The sequence below is a fragment of the Urtica dioica genome, chromosome 7 (genome assembly GCF_054948205.1).
Source record: "Urtica dioica subsp. dioica isolate 48M chromosome 7, U.dioica_male_clone48M_v1_H2, whole genome shotgun sequence".
NCBI classification, from domain to species: Eukaryota; Viridiplantae; Streptophyta; class Magnoliopsida; order Rosales; family Urticaceae; genus Urtica; species Urtica dioica.
The window spans coordinates 27,150,382-27,169,087 of NC_142762.1; the positions used below are offsets into that span (position 1 = coordinate 27,150,382).

The 18,706-nt window shown below is 39.2% G+C and overlaps 2 protein-coding genes across 2 annotated transcripts; one reads left to right on the forward strand and one right to left on the reverse strand.

The window, feature by feature from the left end:
- Positions 1–226: 226 nt before the first annotated feature.
- LOC149390606 (mechanosensitive ion channel protein 3, chloroplastic-like) lies at positions 227–4,937 on the forward strand. Its single transcript, XM_089618918.1, has 14 exons — positions 227–349; positions 805–1,012; positions 1,088–1,117; positions 1,286–1,443; positions 1,684–1,804; positions 1,900–1,997; positions 2,073–2,186; positions 2,364–2,424; positions 2,761–2,910; positions 3,017–3,127; positions 3,233–3,400; positions 3,484–3,597; positions 3,827–3,883; positions 4,000–4,937. Exons 2-14 carry the CDS (start codon positions 929–931, stop codon positions 4,702–4,704), a joined length of 1,971 nt encoding a protein of 656 aa, XP_089475044.1. The 5' UTR covers positions 227–349; positions 805–928; the 3' UTR covers positions 4,705–4,937.
- A 14-nt stretch (positions 4,938–4,951) lies between these two features.
- LOC149390607 (O-fucosyltransferase 31-like) lies at positions 4,952–7,950 on the reverse strand. Its single transcript, XM_089618919.1, has 10 exons — positions 7,722–7,950; positions 7,568–7,630; positions 7,389–7,479; positions 7,160–7,233; positions 6,869–6,957; positions 6,585–6,788; positions 6,231–6,480; positions 5,766–5,993; positions 5,456–5,653; positions 4,952–5,345 (listed from the first exon to the last, which is right to left on the reverse strand). The coding sequence occupies exons 1-10, from the start codon at positions 7,848–7,850 to the stop codon at positions 5,121–5,123; spliced, it is 1,551 nt and encodes a 516-aa protein (XP_089475045.1). The 5' UTR covers positions 7,851–7,950; the 3' UTR covers positions 4,952–5,120.
- Between the last annotated feature and the right edge of the window lie 10,756 nt (positions 7,951–18,706).

Genomic DNA, 18,706 nt, shown 5'->3' on the forward strand with positions numbered 1-18,706 from the left:
AAAAATGCTAATTAGTGGGGTCAACATGAGCTTCGAGAAATTCCAATTTGACCACGTGTTGCATAGCAGCCGAGTACCATAAGCCATCTCAGCGCACGTTAGCATAATCCAACCCTCTCTCTCTCTCTCTCTCTCTCTCTCTCTCTCTCTCATCAGAACAAACAAACCAGTTGGTTCAAAGACGAAAGTTAGTCCTAAGAAATTATTTTAAGTCCTCATTGAGGTGAGAATTTTCACAGATCTATAAGTTTCTGAGGAGAAATTCAGAGGTTCTCTTCTCTTACAGTTTTTGGGCGATTTTTTTTGGTCTTTGAGATTTTTGGTTTCGGTGCTGGTATTTTTGTTTCAGGTTTCGCTAAATTCTTCATTTCTGCGTTTCTTTCTTCTAATATTTTAGTTGGTTTATATTCAACCGATTAAACTTTGCTCTAATTTTTTATTTGGGTTAAAAAATTTGTGCTAGAAAATATCGAATTGGTGTTTTTGTAGTAGGGTTCCTTGTAGGAAATTCTTGCAGCTCATAGATTCGAGCTTTAGTGTGATAATATTGAAATGTGCTTACCTATATCTTTGGGTAGTTCAACTTGAAATTCTTTTTGTTGTCCCTTTTTCCTATAGCTAAAAAAAGTCCGAAATTAATTAAATTGAAATTCAATGAACTATTTTGACATATTGGACACATTTACCAGTGGACAAACGGAAACTTGATGAGAGAGTTCGTAAGGGGATATATGTTTATTCCCTCTTTTACTTTCTTTTTTTTTCCGAAATTTTTTAAATTCACAAGTTTGTTGTATTTGACAGGTTCCTAAGAATCTTTTCTACTACAATTATCATTTTCGGGAGTTAAGAAAGGACCAATCTTGGGTTTCAAAAGATTAACATTCAACCGTAACAACAATCGCAGTGGCATCTGAATCTCGATTTTATGATGGCTCATCCTGCTCCGATGCGGTTGTCTCGTGACTTGAGAATTCATAACCGCCATTGTGGTCACTACGGTCGCTACAATGTATGTTATTAGGGTTATGTATGTTTCACATCACACTCAATGCAACAAGACTCTAATTCATTTCCTTTTTGGCAGTTCGTTGCAGCAAAGAGTCAAGTGCAATTGGTTGGTGTCATTTTTTTCTTTAAACAACTTGATATTTTTTTTTTTTTTTTTTTTTTTTTTTTTTTTGTATATATGCTCAATTTCTAACAAAGATGGCCAAGTATCCGCGTAAGGATAGGTATTTTTAGTATCTAAAGCCGTGGAAATTTCAATCTGTTTTGGTTTCAGAGACAAGATACGTGGAGTCTCCATCTTCTGGGAAGCATTCGGGGTCCAATAGCTCCTGTGACTACCAGATGTAACGTTTTAGTATGCAGATGTACTGCTGTACTTCCTGGAGGAAACGAGGTTCCTCTGTTAAAATCCGCTGCTGTGTTTCTTACAAGGTATTCTTTGATATCATCCGATAATGGAATACAAAATAGGTTTCTATTATCTGTAGGGAAAGAGTCAAACTGCGGTTATCTGCTTTATCAAATTACACCGGTTAAATTTAAAATGATTGAGGTTCTAGAAATGGTTTCTACGGTCAGAGCTTTCAGTGCCATTCTTTTTGTTCTTAAATCTGGTTCTATATCCGAAAAAAATATAGTGCCTAAAGAGAATGGCTCACCGACGTTATGCAGATCACACGGTGCTCTACAAGGAAGCCCTGTTACACAATTAGTTCCGGCCATTGGTGTCATTGCTTTTGCTGCTTGGGGTCTTGGACCACTCATACGATTTGCCAGAGTGATTTGTTTTAATGTATAAATTATATTTTCTCTTGATACTTAAGTTTTGAAGTCTGGTTGATTTTGATTACGGTGTTACTAAACTGTAACCATGGCTGTCTTGTGCAGAGGACGGATAATAGTTGGAAGAAGAGTAGTACACGCTATGTGGTGACACAATTCATCCAGCCCTTGCTTTTATGGAGCGGAGCATTACTTTTTTGCAGGTTTGTCTTCTTATATTAAAATACATTGCAGTTTGTTAGACTTGACCTCATCATATGTCTATGGTTGTATTTCAGAGCATTGGATCCTGTGGTCTTGCCTTCGCAAGCCAGTCAGGCTGTGAAACAGCGGCTTTTGAGTTTCACACGCTCATTATCAACAGTGCTAGCATTTTCGTTCTGTTTATCAAGGTGAGTATAGTTCTAAATTGAGCAGTTTTGTACAATATCCATTTTTGCTTGAATGCTATTTACAAGTAACCTCCCTTGTTCGGGAGCCAATATAGTCGTGTATATCTTTGTACAGTCTTTTAGTGATTATCCTACTGTACTGGTTTGGGGTTCTGAATCCTTACTATTTCTTTGCAGCTTGATTCAACAAGCACAAAAATTCTTTATGGAGCTAAACGAGGGTAGTGATGCAGGAAATGTATGCTATAAAACTTGTGTTGTCAAACTATTTGCTTGAAAATTTAATTTTTTTTGTGGTACTTATCTTGGGAATTAAATTTTTGTTCCATGTAATCATCTCTTCTACTTTTCTACGTCGTCAAAACGCCCATGATGTTTAGAAATACCAGTATTCATTATGGTGTTTGGTTACTACGATATTTAAGAGTTAGAAATAAAAGCAAACACATCAAAATTGTCTGAAGTATCATTCAAGATTTGGTAAACTTGTGATAACTAGTCATATTATGAGTACTGATCAAGAAAATGTGAGAATGTCTGTTACTCACGACTATTTATATCATTACTTTTGTAGATGGGCTTTGATTTCGCTGGAAAAGCAGTATATTCGGCTGTGTGGGTCGCTGCAGTATCGTTGTTTATGGAGTTACTTGGATTTTCTACCCAGAAGTGGGTAACTGCTGGGGGTTTTGGTACTGTGCTAATCACCCTTGCTGGTCGTGAGGTACAAATCTTTCTTTTGCTTCAAATTTTATTCGAGTTTGTTTTCTACTGGACTATACTACTTGATTTATAGGGCTGAAACTCATTATTTGTATTTGTTGATTCAGATATTAACAAACTTCCTTTCAAGTATAATGATTCACGCCACACGCCCATTCGTTGTGAACGAGTGGATACAGACTAAGATTGAAGGGTACGAAGTTTCTGGTACTGTTGAGGTTTGTACTTGTTCTCTTCTCAGTATTGAGTTCTTCCTTTCATTACATTCATTCTGAAGACCACTAAGATCTGAAAATCAGGACTAATGTTAAATGCTGTTCCAGCACGTGGGTTGGTGGTCACCAACAATTATTCGAGGTGATGATCGAGAGGCTGTTCACATTCCGAATCACAAGTTCACTGTAAATGTTGTGAGAAATCTCAGCCAGAAGACTCATTGGCGCATTAAGACTTACATAGCCATCAGTCACTTAGATGTGAATAAAATTAATGTGAGAACCAAATACGAGGTGTTTTGTTCGTGTATTCTTCACACTTTTTCCAAGAAACTGAGTTGTCTCTTTTCCATGTGCAGAACATTGTTGCGGATATGCGAAAGGTTTTAGCTAAAAATCCTCAAGTTGAGCAGCAAAAGTTGCATAGGAGGGTATTTTTGGAAAATATTGATCCAGAAAATCAGGCTCTGAAGGTAGAATTAAAGATCCCGTTCACTTGTTTTTTTAGGAGAAGAATATTTACACACATGCGTATTTGTGTAAATATATATATTAGGATAAATAATAATAATAAAACAATAGGATAAAACTATATCTATTCGAATGATCTTACCCATTGACTTCTTACTTTTTCATCAGTTTCTTATATATTTTGACTGCTCCAAGTTGTCACGGTATCTAATAATCAGCCATGCTTTGCAGATTTTGATTTCGTGCTTTGTTAAAACTTCACATTTTGAAGAGCATCTATGTGTCAAGGTAAATATTGCTTGATTGCAGAAAGTATATCAGAAGAGGCCCATTATAACTTTCTTCAAGCACTAACTTCTCTAGCTAGCCATTTTGAAATTTTAATCTTGTTGAAAATGGAACAGGAAGCGATTCTGCTCGATCTTCTTAGAGTTGTTAGCCACCATGGGGCCAGACTTGCTACTCCCATTCGAACCGTTCAGAAAATTTACAGCCCGGCTGACTTGGAAAATGTGCCGTTTTCCGATACCATTTATTCTCGCTCCAAGGGAACTACTAACCGCCCATACTTGCTCATTGAACCGTCTTACCAAGTTAACGGCACGGCGAACCGCTCACGGCAAAACGAACGCAAGGAAGCTCAGTCCGAAGCTCCCTCAGCAGACAACTCAAAGGCATCGAGTCCCGACTCCAAAACTGACGATCTGGTCACAGCAACATCGAAGTCCAAGTCCGAAGTTGGTTCTAAGAACTCGGAGGATTTCGTACCGAGCCAGGAAACCCCAGACTCTGTGAATGGTGACTCGTCCCCCAAGCTCAAGAGCACCGGAAATGCTGGGAAAGAGGCAACCTCGGTTGATTTCAAAGACACATCTCCGATAGAGGAAACATCGAAGTTGCTGTCTAGTTCGCAGTCGAAGCAAAATGGTGCATCGTCTACGCATGCCTTTGAGGAGAACATGGTACTCGGTGTTGCTTTAGATGGGTCAAAGAGAACTCTTCCGATAGAGGAAGACATGCCTTCTCCTCCTGAGCCGAAAGAAATGGCTGCCCAAAACAGCAGGGCTTCGTCTGCTCTTGGAAAAGACACCAAAGATAGTGCCCCGTAATTACCGAAATTAGGTTAAGCTTATTCTCGGCGAAATTGTAATCTATCCAGTCGATAACAGTAAATGAATGCAGCTGAGTTTTTTTTAAAAGCTGCTGAAAAATTTCTTGTTTGTTGTAAATAGGGTGTATTGTCCCTATGGCAATTATTCTTTTTTCTCTCTTAGCCTAGCATTTGTTGCCTTCTCATCGTCGTGAATTTCTCCAGTATGAATTGATTGATTTTGGTCGATTATTTATGTGAACCAATTTATTGGACAATCAGACTCTTTTGCTATTAAATTACTATAATATTTACATCACGTTCGTGTCTTGTTTTATCTTCAAAACGCGTGGAAGCAACAAATTTGAGGATGGGATGTTGCGATTCCTTATAAAGAGAAGGAAAAAAAAAAAAAAAAAAAAATCAAAACTTGTTCTAGAGTTGGATTGAAGATGAATGACACATGCAATCAGGAGCAGGGTATGTATATACGGATTGCCTCTCTTTTCTCAACCTGATCTGTCCTTGTCTATTTTTGTGCCCATTCACAACTGCCTCTTGGAATTCTGACCACCCCATGCTCTTGTTCAAAAAAAGCCTCCCCAACAATCCCATGTTTGGTCTTACAGTCTTCAAGTTCAAAAGGGTCCGATGAGCCACCTAATAGTCCAAAAAAATCCGATATTGAACCAAGAAGTCACACTATTGTCATCCGTGGATTACAATGCGGAAACATATTATAAAGATGTGTAGTAGGAATATATCCTTACCACAGCGTTGTGCATATTTCCTGGCGATGCAGATATGAAGATATCGCTGCGCACACTGACATAGTAGTCGACTGCGGCTAATAAAGAGGCTTTGCCTTCAACTCTAGCCCGTTCCTCTCTCGAGGAAAGACTCTTCTTGTCTTCCATCAGAGGGAATAGCTTGCGCAAAGCTGAAATCCTCGCTTCTCCACCATAAACCTGGAAAATGAAAGACCACAGTACATCAACCTTCAAGACAGCAGATTAATCATTGGGCCCTCATAGCAATTTCCAATTTTTTATTTTAGGTCTTTTTTTTTTTAAGAAAAACCTTGTGGGAAGCCATATAGAGGCGGGTGCTATTGCTGAAGCCCAGAGCTGTAAGTAGTAATCCAATCTCTTCGGGTGTCAATGGACAACGGCCGGTTTTTCTCAATTGCTCATCTGTTAACTTGGAGTTCAATACAGATCCTTGCCAGATCACCTGACGGTATTTAGCAAGAGCCAATCTCTCGGCTTTACCCCCACCAAAATCACAGGCAGAATGTGCAGCCATATCCTGCAAGAATTAGGCCAGGCCACACAAAGCAAAGATTTAGATTTAGAACATACAAAATCTGTATGAATGTTCCATAAGGTTGAGAATATATGCAGGCTTGTCATATTTAAAAAGATAATGAGAAGTTTTAGTTAACATCAAGGAAACCATGATTCTAGGAACCAAATAAATGAATGATATAAAACTAAAATAATATGTCAAAACAGTTCTTACAGCATAAGAAGACAGTGATCACACCTTATCAAAGCGGAGATGCAACACAACATACTTCCCAGCTCCCAGTTTCTGAATGGACTCGGACTCTGAAGCTTGGTCTTTTGTAGGAGACTGACGAAGCCTATTGACAACAATTTCTCCCAATTGCTTAACATGAGGAACAAAGTCTAAAGCTTCAAAGTTCACTTTGCAGCGAAGACGCTGTATATCAAGAGGCAAGTTCTTGAAACCCAAACGGTGTGAGAATGGGGCGATGGCAACAATCCTGTACCTGATTAGGTCGATAAAGAATTTCTGTTACACTGCCTCATAAGGTTGCAAAACATATATTTTTCTTTTATTGAAACATACAGCATATATAACACTCAGACCAACCTCTGCAACACAGGCAACACATTCTGCAGATACCACTCAGGTAAAGCTTCAACAGGTGCGGTTTTGATTCTAGTTGCTCGTATTCCCGTCCCATAATACTCCCTTGTGCTCCAAGAAAACTCACTAGGGAGCTCTTTTACTATGGTTACATGATCGCGTAGGACGTCAATAAAGCGATCCACGTCAAAGATCTCGGCAAACGAACTGTAAGAGCGTATAGATCAGCATCATCCACTCTTCTTCGGGATAGGAATCCTGTTAACAAATTTCTACAACAAATTTACCTTGAGTCTTGCCAGACCGGATTCACCTCTAGATGTGGGAGGACTAATGTTGCATTTAAGATTTTTGCAACTGCAACCGCATCACAAATCTTGTTCCACATACATCACAGAAATGAAGTTGACATCAGATATTTTAACCATCCACAAACAAAATGCAGCAACGAACGACTAACACAAACTAACACATCTTTTGTTTTTTTGTTTTTTTTGTTTTTTTTTTGTTTTTTTGTTTTTTGTTTTTTTTTTTGTTTTTTTAAGTAAAGGAACTACTTTGTTAGTAAATTTACCAACCCCCATTTTTTGCTGGTTCAAACCCCCATCAAGGAACACCTGAACATACATCCAGGGTTTCGTCGAAGAAGACACTGCACACGTAATTTAATAAATTTTACACGTGCAGACTAGGAAAACCTCAATCAACTCAAAGAACTAAAGATAAAGACACAGAATGGTGTTAATTACCCAGTTTGAATAGATAATGGTAAATACCATTTGTGAAAGTAATAAAAAAAGGACTCACAATGCAAATCTCTGGGAGCTTCCGGCTCAAGACAAGGTCTCCATCCTTGGCTGGGCAAAGGAGACCAAAGGCTCTTCTGTTGCTCAACAGACTGAAACCCAACCAACGTAAGCAAAAAGGCACATCAATGATCGTGGACAACACAGACCCTGAATTTCTCTACGCAATCACCCACTCACCGTTTCTCCTTGCAAAGCGTGGTTCAAGAGACGCTCGTGCACGGGCTTTGGAGCGTTCCATTCCTGCCATTGTCACTCGAAACGAATATTAATTATAAATCATCGATCGAAAAAGAAAAACGAGGAAAGAGGAAGAGAAATTAGGTCAAATTACAGAAAACAGGGAAGGGAAGGCTCGGGAGAGAGGAGAGAAGAGACTCGGCGAAAGGAGAGGCAACAGAAGAAACAACGTCGAAGCCAAAGCTGCTCTGTGAGAGACGTTGTCCCAGTATTGGACCTTCATTGTTTGAGAGTCTCAGATCTCCATTTTTAGACTGTGACGAGAGCTCTGTCTCTGTAATGAACTCTCTTATACAATGTAAAGATCATGCCGTGGAAAAATGAAAAACAAAAATGTCGAAGAAAAAATGTATTTTTAAATGGAAATTGCGGTCATGGGTTTTAAGAAAGAAAAAATGTTGAGTACGATGAGGACATGTGTAATTTTTATTTTATTTTAAAGAACTACTAAATCAAATCATCCTCCTCGTTCAAATCAAATCGCGATTTTTATCAAATCATCTTTTTAAAATTTTAAGAAGTTCGGGTGCTTACTAACCAAAATCACAAGTCTTTCGATTTAATTTAAATTTTGATGACCGCGCTATCGGATTGAACCAAACCAACTCGATGTTAATCCTTATATTTATTTTTAAAAAGATGTAGGATTTCTCTCGTCAACAATTACAAATCTTAACAAAATTCGATTTGGATTTATTATTTTGGGATCTAAATTCTTATCTAAAACGCTGAATTGAACTTACAAGTATATATAAAATAATTATGTAATCGATATACATAATAAGAGCAATGAATTGACGAAAAATGAATTGACGAAAAATGAATTGGAACAAGAAACTTGAAGAACACCATAATTAGCAAAATAACTTAATGAACCGAGCTCGAATGACAATATAATTGAGTACAAACGTCTCACATACAATAATGTTGATATTTTTCTAGCCTTACATTCCTTTTTTTTTTTTTTTTGACAACATACATTCACACTATTACAAATACTGTTTTCCGGTGCGGAAGACATTCGGGTGCGACTTTTCGCACCCAAAATTCGCACCAAATGAGGCTTTCAGGTGTGACTTTTCGCACCGAAAACTCAAACAAGCATTGGAAAATTTTCGCTGATTTTTTTAACTTTGGGTGCGACTTTTCGCACCCAAAAGTCCTTCAAAACCTTTGGGTGCGACTTAGTCGCACCCAATACGTTATCAAAACTATTAGGTGCGACTTAGTCGCACCCAAATGTCCTAAAATTTTCCGCGGCCAAATTTTCCCCCTCTTTTTACAAATATCATTGGGTGCGACTTTGTCGCACCCAAAAGTACTGACACGGGTCATTGGGTGCGACTTTGTCTCACTCAAAAGTGTCATTGGGTGTGACAAAGTCGCACCCAAATTCTAAGTCATGATATAAAATAAATTTTCAATGCGATTTTCATTAATTCTCTCACATTCCGAGCCTCTCACTATCTCTCTCTCTCTCTCTCTCTCTCTTTCTCTCTCTCTGAGTTCCCTCCTACCACCACCACCAGTCCACCGAGCCTCTCTCTCCACCGAGCCTCTCTCCGACCACCACCGACGGGTACCACCACCATCGAGCGTCCTAAGGTGAGTTTCCTCTCCCTCTCTTTTTTTTCTTCCTCTTTAATTTTCGGCCAGCTGCAAACTCCGACTCCTCTTTTTTTTTCTTCCTCTTTGCATGTACCGCCCTTCGCACCCTCGACCTCAGCTCCAACGCCTTCACCGGCAACCTCCCTCCCGGCCTCTGCTCCCGCGGCGAGCGGCCTCTCGAGAACCCTCGACCTCAGCCCCAAATTTTTTAGGGTTTGTAACTTGAATTTGGGGCTTTTGTGGAAATCAGTTGACGCTGGCCGTGTGTTTCTGGTGTTGGCTGTGTGTTTTTTACGCTGGCCGTGTGTTGAGTTTGATTTTGTGATGTGATTATGAAATTGTTTAATGTTTGGGTTGAAAGGCATGGTTTGAATTTTGTTAGATTTTTCGGACGAATTTTGAGTAATATGTGGACTTGGCCGTATGAAGTTTTGGATGTGTTTTATGAATTGAGGAATTCTGCTTGATGATGTGTTGAGGCTGTAATGATTATTTTTTTTTTGTGAATTCTGGATATTTGGATTGGGTTGTGTTTCGGCCGAGGGATTTGGTTATTTGGCCGAGAGATTTGGTCGCCATTTTTTTTTATTTTTGGTGACTTTTTAGGTGCGACTTTAGGTGCGGAACCTAAATGTCGCACCCAAAAGTTACACCCGAAAGTCAAGACTTTTGGGTGCGACTTTTCGCACCCAAGACTTTTAGGTGCGGACTTTCGGGTGCAGAAAAGTCGCACCTAAAGATATCTTTGGGTGCGAAAATTGACTTTTGGGTGCGGGTGCGAAAAAAGTCGCACCCAAAGGTCTTTTTTGTACTAGTGTCATGCATTTATACTACAACACTATATTAACACAATCATGAATTTGAAAGCTAACGTTCATCTCATATTGATAGCTTAATCTTTTAGCATATCTATTACAACTGTTACTTCCATCTCGTGATTCAAACTTGAACTTCACGCTTTTCATTAAGAGTCGAGGTGGGCCAGTCCCAACTGATTTCTCTCTTGAGTTAGGCTTTTCTTATTGATATTAGGCATGCTTTTTCATTTGAGGTCTAATCTTACTATTTACTGAACCAGGATAAGGTTTCACCCCAACAATTAGTCCTCCATATTCGTTAAGTTTGAAGTGGATTAACAAACTAAAAAACTGATGGTGTAAATTTTCTATCAAGTTTATCCTCCAGCTCATTAGGTTGCGCTACCGAAATAATGGATAATATTTTTAATTATCTATTAATATTTTCTTTTAATAATTGTTATTTTTTAAGATCTTTTCACTTCTTCTTTTTTTTAATATGTTCACATGTGTTTAGTCCACATGGCATCATGGTGTTTGACCGAGAGATTTTGAATTAATTAAACAATTGATTAGGAAAATAACCAAATTACACGTTTGACATTGCTAAATAGCCAACGTTTGGTAAATCTTAGGTAAATAGTCACTGCCTTTTATTTACAAGCGCAATTTTACAAGAATACCCATACATATCATTCCCGCCAAACGTTGGCTATTTAAATGAATTTGATAAATCGCCCCTCTTAACACGGTTAAGTCAACTAAATAATTGATTTCTAAATTTAAACACATAACACAATTCAAATTTAAATGAATGACTCACAAAAATATTCAAATAAAAACGTAGAATAAATGTGTTAACATCTGTTAATATGTGTCAATAATTGTAAATATTCTGTAAATATCTGTAAATACGTATAAATGTGAGCTACGATTTTAAAGACACAAAATCAGAAAAATAACTGTTGCGTATATTTTGGACATTAATATGCTATCAGGAATCCACGAAATAATGTAGAAATAACTGCTTTCTATATTTTTGGAAATATTGGAGAGAATTTAAAATTCAATTTTTTTAAAAAATTGCCGCAAATAAATTGTTGAATTAATAATCAAAATTTAAATGAAAATTCGAAAATAAAAAGGTGGGACAAACCTGGAAAGCATGAAATTTTCTGATAGGGCCACATCATCTTTGTGGCTATTTACTTAAGATATACGAAACGTTGGCTATTTAGCAATGTCAAACGTTTAAATTGGCTATTTTCCTAATGGACCCTTAATTAAAACAAAAAAAACTAAATTTTCATTGTTGGAATAGAACTCCGTACATAAGGCATTTTGGAAATTATATTCACTCTCAAGGCTCTCATTTACTCTCTTGAATTCATTGGAACTCCTAGTTGGGGAAATTAAATTCATTCAAGACCAACTAGAATTTTTCAACATCATTCTGAAATCTTAATTAAACCTTAAATATATATATATATATATATATATATATATATGTATATTTTCATTTATGGGGTAATTCTCAACAATTGAAGATACTATTATTTGCAGCCTTTAAATATACAATTTCCAATGTAACTATTTACCAACCTTCACTAAAGCTTTAAATTTAGGAGGAAAAAGTAAATTATTTTACAGTCAGCCTCTCAAGACGTCCCTAAAAATTCATCGAGGGTAGACTGGGTTGGTCGACCTCCAAGGGAAAGCCGAGTGCCGGCGTAGGTGGCCACAACCTCTTGGACCTTGTTTGCAGGTCGGCCCTATGGAAAGGCAAACGGCCAACCCTTGTGGCCGGCCCTCTTTGAATTGTAGAGGGCCAACCAATCGCTTCATCCAACTTCTTCTTGCAAGACTTTTTGCGTCTTATCCCCTTAAATCTTCTTTCTTATTTTGAACCGGGCGTAAGTCATTTTTCATGAGAAATTTCATAAAGTGGTCCCCATAAGTTTTAGAATATCAAGACTAGACTCCTTACTTTCAAAATATCTAAAAATGGAATTTTGTTTCAAAGTGGACAAAAATACCCTTCAGACTAAATAAACAGTTGTATGTCTTCTTTTTTCCTCTCATTTTCACTCTCCCTCCCTCTCACACACCAAATTTCATGAAAATTTCCGTGGGTTTGACGTTCTCGCGTGGATTTGAGCTCATCCCCTTAAAATGATGAAAAAGATAATAATTTCTTGTTTATTTCTTGTTACATTGCTTATAGATGATTTGGAATGCATTCGGTAAAGTTAGGGTTTTGAATTTGAGAAAAATTATGATGGAATATGATATTGTACAATGGTATGTGATGAAATTCATATAGATTTACGATGTTGTACAATGATTTATGATGGTGTATGATGACTTACGATGGTGTATGATGGTGTACGATGACTTATGATGGTGTACGATGAGATTTATACAAGATAGAAGGATAAATAAGCTTAAGGGTATTTTTGTCTATTTTTTAATCAAAAGTCCAATTTTAGATATTTTGAAAATAAGGGGTCTAGTTTTGATATTTTGACCCATTTGAAGTCCACTTTATGAAATTTATCTTTTCATTGTGCGTTACTAATCGATTGGGAGTACGGGTCTTCCATGAAATGGTGGTGTTTAGTAAAATTGAAACAAATAAGAAAAAGATAAAATAATAAGGTAATAAACAGTAAACATAACATCATAAAAAAAATGACAGCGGCTAAAAATATATGTGGTGTAATTAGTGTTTCAGAAGGGCGTTTGATATTTATGACGTTTAGAATTTTATTTCCTATGACAGTGTTTATGCTTCAAAAAAAGAAAAAAAAATTAAGACATAGTGTTTATAATGTTTACGACAAATAAAAAAAAATATGAAATAGTAGTAAAATATGAGTTAGTCGGGATTTTGAAACGACGTGTAAAATAAGGGCGTTTGATTTGAATGAACTCTCTCGCATCGCAATTTCTCTTCGTCACAATTTGTTTTTTTTTTCATTTTCATTCTCGCTGGTTAGCGGCGATGACATCGGAACCCGAAGCTACATTTTCAAGAAACAATGGTCGAAGCCTTAATCTTATTAGTGTGTCAGTTTGAAGGCTTTCACCTAGTCTTCACTTACTAACAAATAAGATGCACGTAAAACATGTTATTCTCTTATTAAGTAGTCGACATATGTCTCCACACTTACCCGAAATCTGAAGCTTTGATGCTTCCTTGCTGCGACTCTCGCCCTTGCTCGTTTCTCCAAACCCGTTCAATAAAGAACTAAGACTCACTACGAGAAGAGTAGAGTTTCGGGTTACGCTCGAGAACTTAGCTCGACAGTTACTTGAGTTCTAGAATTTAGTTCCCTTAAGTAAGACGTGAAAATCTCGTACCATAACACGGTACTCGAGTAATTTCTTATTCAACCCACTAGAATTCCAAAACCGGAGATCCCACGTTTTCATAATTTTTCCAAGTTTAACCACAATCGGGTCTTACAAATTAAACGGGGTAATCCTAAAACCTAGGATTTATGAACCGATACAATTATACGAAAATAAATTCTAAACTATAACAATTATAATTACGTAACTGAAACGACATGCAATGAAAAGAAAATTACAAATCTTCGAGCGCCAACGGGACGAGCGACGTTCAAAGGTTACTTTTGAGCTTGAACGCCAAGCCTTTTCTTCATTTCCGCTACCTTCCTTGCCAAAGCCCGACGTGATGGAAACTCGTTCGGCACACACAATCCACACTTCCAGAGATCTTCCGAACTAACAAAATCGAAATCAAATTCAAAACACAAGGTACATAAATAATATTCCAAGATCCAACCGTCATATTCTAATCAAGATAAAATCCAAATCAATCAAGTTCAGTAATACCATAAACACAATTCTCAAACCTTAGTTTCACATTTTAGATTCACCAAAACCATTCTCAGGCTCAAACTGATCCTCAGATTCTATTTTCTGATCCAATTTCAGCAATACAAAATGTTCAAACACAACTTCAAAAGTCTCATAATCATATCCCATCAACAACTCAAGAACGTAAGCAAGATCAAATTTTCACAATCAAACACTGAGTCTAAACCAAACAAGCACAATTTCTGAATCCCTAAATATGAAATTGATTACAACCCTAGAAATCGAAATTCCATAATTCCACAATAAAATTTTCGGATCTAATGAGAAAAATTTCATGAAACCAAAACCTACAAAACCAAATCATAGAGATTCGCGAATCTGGGATGGAACTCAAAGGGCATACGGTGTCGTCGAGGAGACATCCTCGCCGTTCTCCGCACATATCCTTGCACAACCATGTGTGGGAAACTTCAAGTTTCCCACAATTCCCCCGTACGATGGAAGGAACGACCCGGTCTTCCATATCCAACACTATGAGACCTGGCTCACAATGCAAGGCCAGCCCGATGCCACGCTCTACCAAGCTTTTTGCCTAACACTATCTGGATCCGGATTCGAGTGGTTTAGGAGCTTGAGGCTCGAAAGTATCGATTCACTCAGAGCTCTCAGAGAGGCATTCCTGACTCGATTTGCAACCCTCATGACGCAAAAGAAATCAACGATGTATCTCTGGTCAGTCCATCAAGAAAATGGCGAGTCTTTGAAGCAATACCTCGTCCGCTTCACTGAAGAGTCGAATAAAGTCAATCGATTCGACGACAACGACGTCATTACCGCAATTATTGAAGGATCACGCACTAGCGACTTTCTCAAGTTCATAGTGGGGCATATCCCCGAGAAGCTGCGATTTGTGGATGAATTCAAGAAGTACTCTACCTTCACGCTGCTGAACCTGCAACCCAAATAATCCTCGAGTTAAGGCGCGATAAGTTTTCTGATCCCGCACTTATAAAGGCTGACTTAAGACATGACCAAACAAAATATTGTACATTCCACAAGAATCATGGACACACGACCTCTGACTGCAGACAATTGAAAAATCAAATCGAGAATCTCGTTTAGGAAGGAAAAATGATAGAGTTAGTCCTACAAACGGCCGACGGTAATGAGTCTTTGATAAGCCAACATACCGACATCGACTGTGCGACAGACAACATGGATCGGCAAGAAAATGGGATCCCATGAACGTCGTCAAATAGGCCTTAAAAGATCTTTCTCTTTTATTTATTATGCTTTCAATATTACATGTCGCGAAAAATTATCGATGCGCTTCTCGACATGAAGACTTTGTTATAAACATTCAAACATGAAATGAATAAATCAATAAATTTTATTGTCTCATTAAAAATGGTCTCTAAGTCATCCACGTAGCGTACCTAAGCCGCCCACGAGGTGCACTCTAATCCGTCCACGCGACGCACCTAAGCCGTCTACGTTACACACTTAAGCTGCCCGCAGGGTGCCCTCTAAGCCGTTAACATGACACACCTAAGCCGTCTATGAGGCGCACCTAAGCCGCCCACGAGGCACGCTCTAAGCCGTCTACGCGACGCCCTCTAGCCGTCCACGATGCGTACTCCAAGCCACCCACGAGGCGTTTTCTAAGCCATCTACGCAATGCACCTCAGCGGTCTACACGACACACTATAAACCATCCATACAATGCACCTAAGCCATCTACGCGATGCACCTAATCCGCCCATGGGGCGTACTCTAAGCCGTCCACGCAACGCACTTTAAGCCATCCACATGACACACTTAACCTGCCCACGAGGTGCACTATCCGTCCACGCGACTCACTCTAATTCGTCCATGTGACACAGACAAAGCCGTCCATGTGACGCCCTTAAGACGCCTATGTGGCGCATCGAAGATGCCCATGCGGTGCATCGAAGACACCCACGCGACGCATCAAAGACGCTCACGTCGCACACCAAAAGCCGTCCATGCGACGCATTTAAGCCATCCATGTGACGCACCTAAGACATCCATGCGATGCATCTACGCCATCCATGGGATGCACAGAAAGCCATCAACATGACGCTCCTAAAGCCGTCCAAGAGACGCACTTTGAGCCATCCTCAAGATGCGCTTAAGACACCCATAAGGCGCCCACGCGGCGAACATAGAGGAACCTGCACGGCATACCCAAGGCATCTCTTGCGACGCGCCCTCAAGGCCGCCATCTGCAATATAACCAAAATCCATTCGAGACAAAAGCATGCTGCAAATAGATAGAGGTCAATTTGAGTTTATCTTCTGGACTTTATCCATCAAATAACTCGTGGGGCTAATGTTGTTGGTTTGTGTCGGGCCCCTAGGACGAGATCAATTCCCCAACGGCTCCCCGGACACTTAGAAGGACTGATTCGTGCTGGCCCACGAACCCTTGTCCCTGTTAGACCAGCGATATGCCCACTTAGGGGCTTCGCTTTGGAGGTCCGCCGACCAGCTAATCAGCTATTGGATTGACGAGGCATCTCTTCCATGGGGGCTTGGCCATAGTCCATTGGAACGCGAGATGATCAACCTATTGACCATTGAGGCTTCGGCCCCTCGGCCAATGGCCATCAGGAGGCTTCGGCCTCTCGGCCTTCGGCTGTTTACACCTCGACCATTGAGGGTTAGGCCCATTGGCCAACAACCATAAGAAGGCTTCAGCCTTTCGGTCGTAGGCCATTGACCACTCGGTCGTTAAGGGTTCGGCCATCGGCCATGGGACTACCGGGGGACAAACCCGTCGGCCAAGTCGCGCCTAAGACGGCTGCCGATTTGGGAGAGTTCACATCCCGAGGCCTATAAATGTAGAGCACGACCCGAACCAAGTGTAATCCAATTTTGAGCCATGAAACATTGTCGGAACTCCGTGTAAGCTCGTTTCTCTAAGATTTGACTCTTAAACACTAAAACCCTCTATTTTCCACCTCAATCCTCTTAATGTTGAGCATCGGAGAGGTAAATAGAGGCAATGCCTCTATTTCCCTTTGATAGTTCTTTTTTCCCTCTTACTTTCAAGTGATCTTAGAGGGCTTGAAGGACAATTCTTGGCTAGAGACAGGCTCGGGATATCGAGTTCAAGACGCCCAGGATCAAATGTGATCACTTGGTCCGACCTTGGATCAAACTTTTCGAGTCTCTAAATAGTTTTCCAAAACGAGCGACAACAATCACTGAAATTAGAAGTGATCGGCAAGAAGGTATTATGGCTGACCTCTTATTCGAGTACGTCCCTTCATTCAAAAAATAAAGACCATCACGAATCCTAGCACTGCCAATCATCGTCCCCGAGGCGGATCCTAAAATTCACAATAAGAAGGGAAAAAATGGCTGAGCAATTAAGGGTGGATGTTAACTTACTGATATAAATGAGACTACAAGATAATTTTGGCATATACAAGACATTAGACATGGTAATCTGTGGTGAGAGTTTTATATTAAAGGAATTTTAGTTATCGTTTTGGACAAATGAACACGAGGGTTTATCTCGAGATGACTGTAATTGATTCAAAATATGCTCTATTTGTTCCTTTGTGAAGGGAGATTGTCCATAATTGACTTGTGTCTTTTGAGACGCTTCAACCGTTTGAAGTGCTTTTTAAGGACGGGATGGCTTTCTACCAGATGGTTTCCCACGTATTTTCCAGCAGGTCTCTCGGGTATGCCAGATTTTTTTGCAGAAGTCACACCACGACTTCTTTTTCTCGTCAGCACTCGTCTTAGCCCCTTTGATAAATAGCGCAGATGTGACGGAGCTTGAATATGAGGATGGTTCATTCCTGGACATGATTTTCTGACGGCTTTTCTCAAATCGAATCTCTGAGAATACTTCACAAATGGATGGGAAATGACGAAGGCCGAGGATTTTGCCCCTGACTTCATCTAGGTTGCGCTGAATTCCTGCAGGTAACACGAACGTACAGTCGTTTTCTTTACGTTTCTTATGTCGGAGTAGACCAGCTTGACTCTCTCATACGTCATCATGACATTGATCTAGTTCTTACCATCATGCCACAATCTCGTTGTACTAGTTTGTGAGATTTTCATAATTGGGTCTTCAACTCAAAAATCTATGAAGAGTTTTTAAGATCAAAGTAAGTCTCACAAACAAAGTTCCAAACCTCCTTGGCCATTTTCATAAACATTTGAGGCTTGGTAATTGAGGTAAACCATGGAATTGAGTAGCATGCTATGACGAGGGAGTTCTCTGAACGCCATTGCATGTAACCAGACTCTTCTACCTTCGGCTCCTTGATTTCTCCTGTCAAATATCCTAATTTTTCCCTTACCGTGAATGGCTAATTTTACGGATTGGGACCATTCAAGGTAGTTTCTGCCATTTAAATGATGCATGATAAGTTGCATCGACAAATGAACAGACTTGTTGATCGGATTTTGGTGAAGAAGTTTTGGAGAAGGGTGGAGGTTAGAGGTGGCTATAGAGCTTGAGTCGTCGGCCATATTGAAAGAAAACTAGGGCTTAGAGTATTTTAGCTCTGATATTATGGAGTTTTAGAGAATAGAATGGTTTAATTCTCATTATTAGCCAGAATAGACTAAATATAGTTACACGCTACGTACATCGTATGCTAACAATAGCTACAGAATATTAACCAACCTGCTAATAGTATATGAACTAACTATTGATCTAACTAATAGCTAAATATATGGAAACAACTCTGACTAAGTACGTGATATTACCTAATAATCTTTAGTTTGGTATGACATTTTTGGGTGATAAAACTTTGCATGCAAAAGAACACCCCAAGTT